Raw genomic sequence first — 3,157 nt, 5'->3', positions numbered from 1 at the left:
CAACCTAAAGTTACTGAGGTTGAGAAACCCTGGACTAAAACATCCCAAAGGTGCTTTTTCAAGAGACAACTGGATCAGGTAAATGGCTATGGAGATTCTCAGTCATCCAGGTCATGGTTGTGCCAAAGATGCTTTTTCAAGAGGCAACTGGACTTTCTTGTTTTTCTTTGAAGATGTTTTGCTTCTCATCCAAGAAACTTCTTCAGTTCTGAAAGCCCAGTTGCCTTTGAATAAATCTCCATAGATACTTACCTGGACTAAAACATTCCAAATACTCTCACTATCTTGAGTCTGACTTTAAACTGTGAATCTTTGGCCATTTTTTAAATTTGGTTTTTTCCCCTATCCCCTACCTTTTGTAAAAACAACCATTCACTTCCATATTACTTTGGCTCTTGTAAAAGAAGCACCCTTTCATTATATTCAACTCAGCTATCAGTGTTGTTGTTTTAATTCCAGTGGATATCTATTCCAGCTTGATGGCTATTTGCTTGCTTAAGAGCTTAAAAAGTGACTCTTGACACTGCCAGTTTTCCACAGGCATCTTTGCGTTTGTAATAGCTATAAGTCATATAAAGATGTAACTACAGGAACATTGCAAAACAACTGAAATTCTGCTCAGTAGCTTTATGATGTCATGCCTTATCTTTGAAGCTTGGAATTGGATGTAGTTTTTGATGAAAACTAAACTCTTGGGAAATTATCATAAAAGTACATATCATGTTCACATTGTGAGAAAGGATGACCGATTAAAAGTATGTAAGTAACAATGTTTGAACATACTGCAAATTTGTCATTTCTGTATTCTTTCAGGCAAATATTCCATGTTCTGGATCTCATGACAATGGATATGGTTAATTTTACTATCCAGAGTCTTAGACCTCACGTTCAGCGCAACTTGATAGATTATGAAAGAGCAAAATTCCAAGATATACTTGAAGAAACTCCAAGTATGTTCTTTGCTTACATAAAAGGGAATAGACAATGAAGTGGCAACAAAGGCAATTGTATGAGATCTGAAGCAGTTGAGCAAAAAGCTGCAACAGATTTGGGGAAGGGAGATAAATATTCTAAAACTTTTTGATGATTACTATCAGGTAAAAAATCTTGAGTTGCAAAAATATTCTGGCTTACATGTTTTACCGTCTGGATGTTTTTTTACACTGTATGCTTATGCATAATTATATGTTTTTTTGTCATGTTGTAAGCTTAGTTTTTAAAAACTTTATCTAGTTTTCAATATTTAACTGTTTTATTTTCTTTTGGTGATTAGGTCCTTGAGTTATTCGCTTCCATAGCTTATTTACTGAACTGTGTACATGCCTTTGTAAAACTAGCAGTGCAAATCTGGTCTCTCTAATCTCTTCTCCAAATGATCAGGTGCCCTAGACTTGACAACCGAATGGATAAAGGAATCAATACAAGATGAGTTGTCTTCTATTTCTTGTGAAATGTCATCATCTCCTGGTGCTAATGGGATCTCAAAACCAAATGTTAGTCCGATTGTGGTGTTAACAAACAGCTACCTGAAACTGTTAGAGTGGGATTATCAGAAAAAAACAATTCCAGAGGTAATTTGCTTTCTATTTCAGAACTTCTAAATTTTTTATTCTCCTTTTTCTATAATCCATAGTGGATAGCAATTTATATTTAAATCATGGTTGGCTTACCCATGATTTATGGAATAAAGCACAACACACTAATAAAAAAAACAAATCATATTATAGGTTAGCATGTTGCCTGATTCTAGATTTTTCAACAGTTATTACCATCCACAATGTCATACTTTTTCAAGAACAAGCTTGAATAAAGATTGACTCCCTGTTATGATGTGAACAGATGGATTGACACCCATGTATTTCATTGTGTTATAATTTCTTGTATTCATTGAGGCCCTGACTCTGTGATAACCTATTTACTTTGTCCTATAGGAATTAATGGAACAACTAACTCTGCAGAATATGCTGCCATCAGATGTAATGACAGTCATTGTTTTAATAATTTTAAGAGACAGGAGAAAGTCAAAGATTATATTACCTAATCTTAAATACTGTTTAGCACCTCCAGGCTCTTAAAATTTTACTTTGAATAGCAGTTATTGGGGAGCAACAGCAAAAGAAGAGTAGATCCTCCTATTCACATTTGAGAGCTTCTAAATGAATCTGATTAGTTAATGTGTGATATAGAAAGCTGGGATCAGCCTTGGGCTTTAACCAGTATCTATGCAAGCTCCATTTGCTCTTTAATCTAATTTACACTTAAATGTTTACAAATATTTATAAAGAAACAGAGTGTGGACATTTTGCATTTGTATTACCAGCAGTATTGAATATAATGAAAATATGGTGGTGATTACATTTCTCAGACTTTTTTCTATCCTGAAGCAGATGAAAAAAATGTTAAGTATGGTCAGATATTTGATGATTGTCCATAAATGTTTCTCTTCCAATTGTTTCAGACATTAATGACAGATGAAACTCGCCTTCAAGAATTATCCAAGAAATTGAATCAGTTGAAGATTGTAGCGTGTATTTCTCTCATAACAAGCAACATGCTGCCTGCAGTTATTGAGGATATTCCAGACTTCATTGAGAAACAAAAAAGGATTTCTTTTGTTCTGCTCGAAGGAATGCATAAGGAGTAAGTAAACACATGAATTACTGAAAAATTATTTTTAAAAAGGCAAAAGCATTATGTGATAGCATTTTGTTTCTAATCTCCTCTCCTCTTTCTTGCAGGACTTTTGATTTAAAAGAAGCTCTTAATGCAGTAGGTATTCAAACATGTAGTACAATAAATGAATCACTCACAAAGAGAGGCTTTCAGCTCTTAAATAAAGAAGTTCAAGCAAATGTGGTAGGTCAGCTCTGCAACATTGTTGAAGAAGACAATGCTGTCATCACCTTAATTGGTTAGTGATAAATTACTTGACATATCCTTAATATGAAACGTATATTTGGTTCTTACATTTAATAGTACATTACTGATTTTAGATTTAGATTTCAGTTGCAGAATCCAGAAATCCTAGCTTCACTAAATAAAGATCCCATTTTTAGCCAGATTGTTATTTGAAAGGAGCACAAGTTCAGGAGGTAGTTTTGTCTCTCCTATTTAAAACCTGCATGAACCTCGTCACTAGTTTGCAATATTTTATGGA

At 33.9% G+C, this 3,157-nt stretch overlaps 1 protein-coding gene across 1 annotated transcript; it reads left to right on the top strand.

Moving 5' to 3' along the window:
* The first annotated feature begins 678 nt into the window (after positions 1 to 678).
* LOC113432947 (T-complex protein 11-like protein 2) lies at positions 679 to 3,052 on the top strand. The gene is made up of 4 exons (XM_087919196.1): positions 679 to 950; positions 1,381 to 1,571; positions 2,459 to 2,640; positions 2,739 to 3,052. The coding sequence occupies exons 1-4, from the start codon at positions 770 to 772 to the stop codon at positions 2,914 to 2,916; spliced, it is 732 nt and encodes a 243-aa protein (XP_087775322.1). The 5' UTR covers positions 679 to 769; the 3' UTR covers positions 2,917 to 3,052.
* The last annotated feature ends 105 nt before the right edge of the window (positions 3,053 to 3,157 follow it).

This window comes from Pseudonaja textilis, unplaced genomic scaffold (genome assembly GCF_049901715.1).
Source record: "Pseudonaja textilis isolate UNSWEBS1 unplaced genomic scaffold, rPseTex1.2 PTEXSCF469, whole genome shotgun sequence".
Lineage (NCBI taxonomy): Eukaryota > Metazoa > Chordata > Lepidosauria > Squamata > Elapidae > Pseudonaja > Pseudonaja textilis.
The sequence above is the reverse complement of the archived record's forward strand: the minus strand, read 5'-3'. Positions and strand labels throughout refer to the sequence as shown.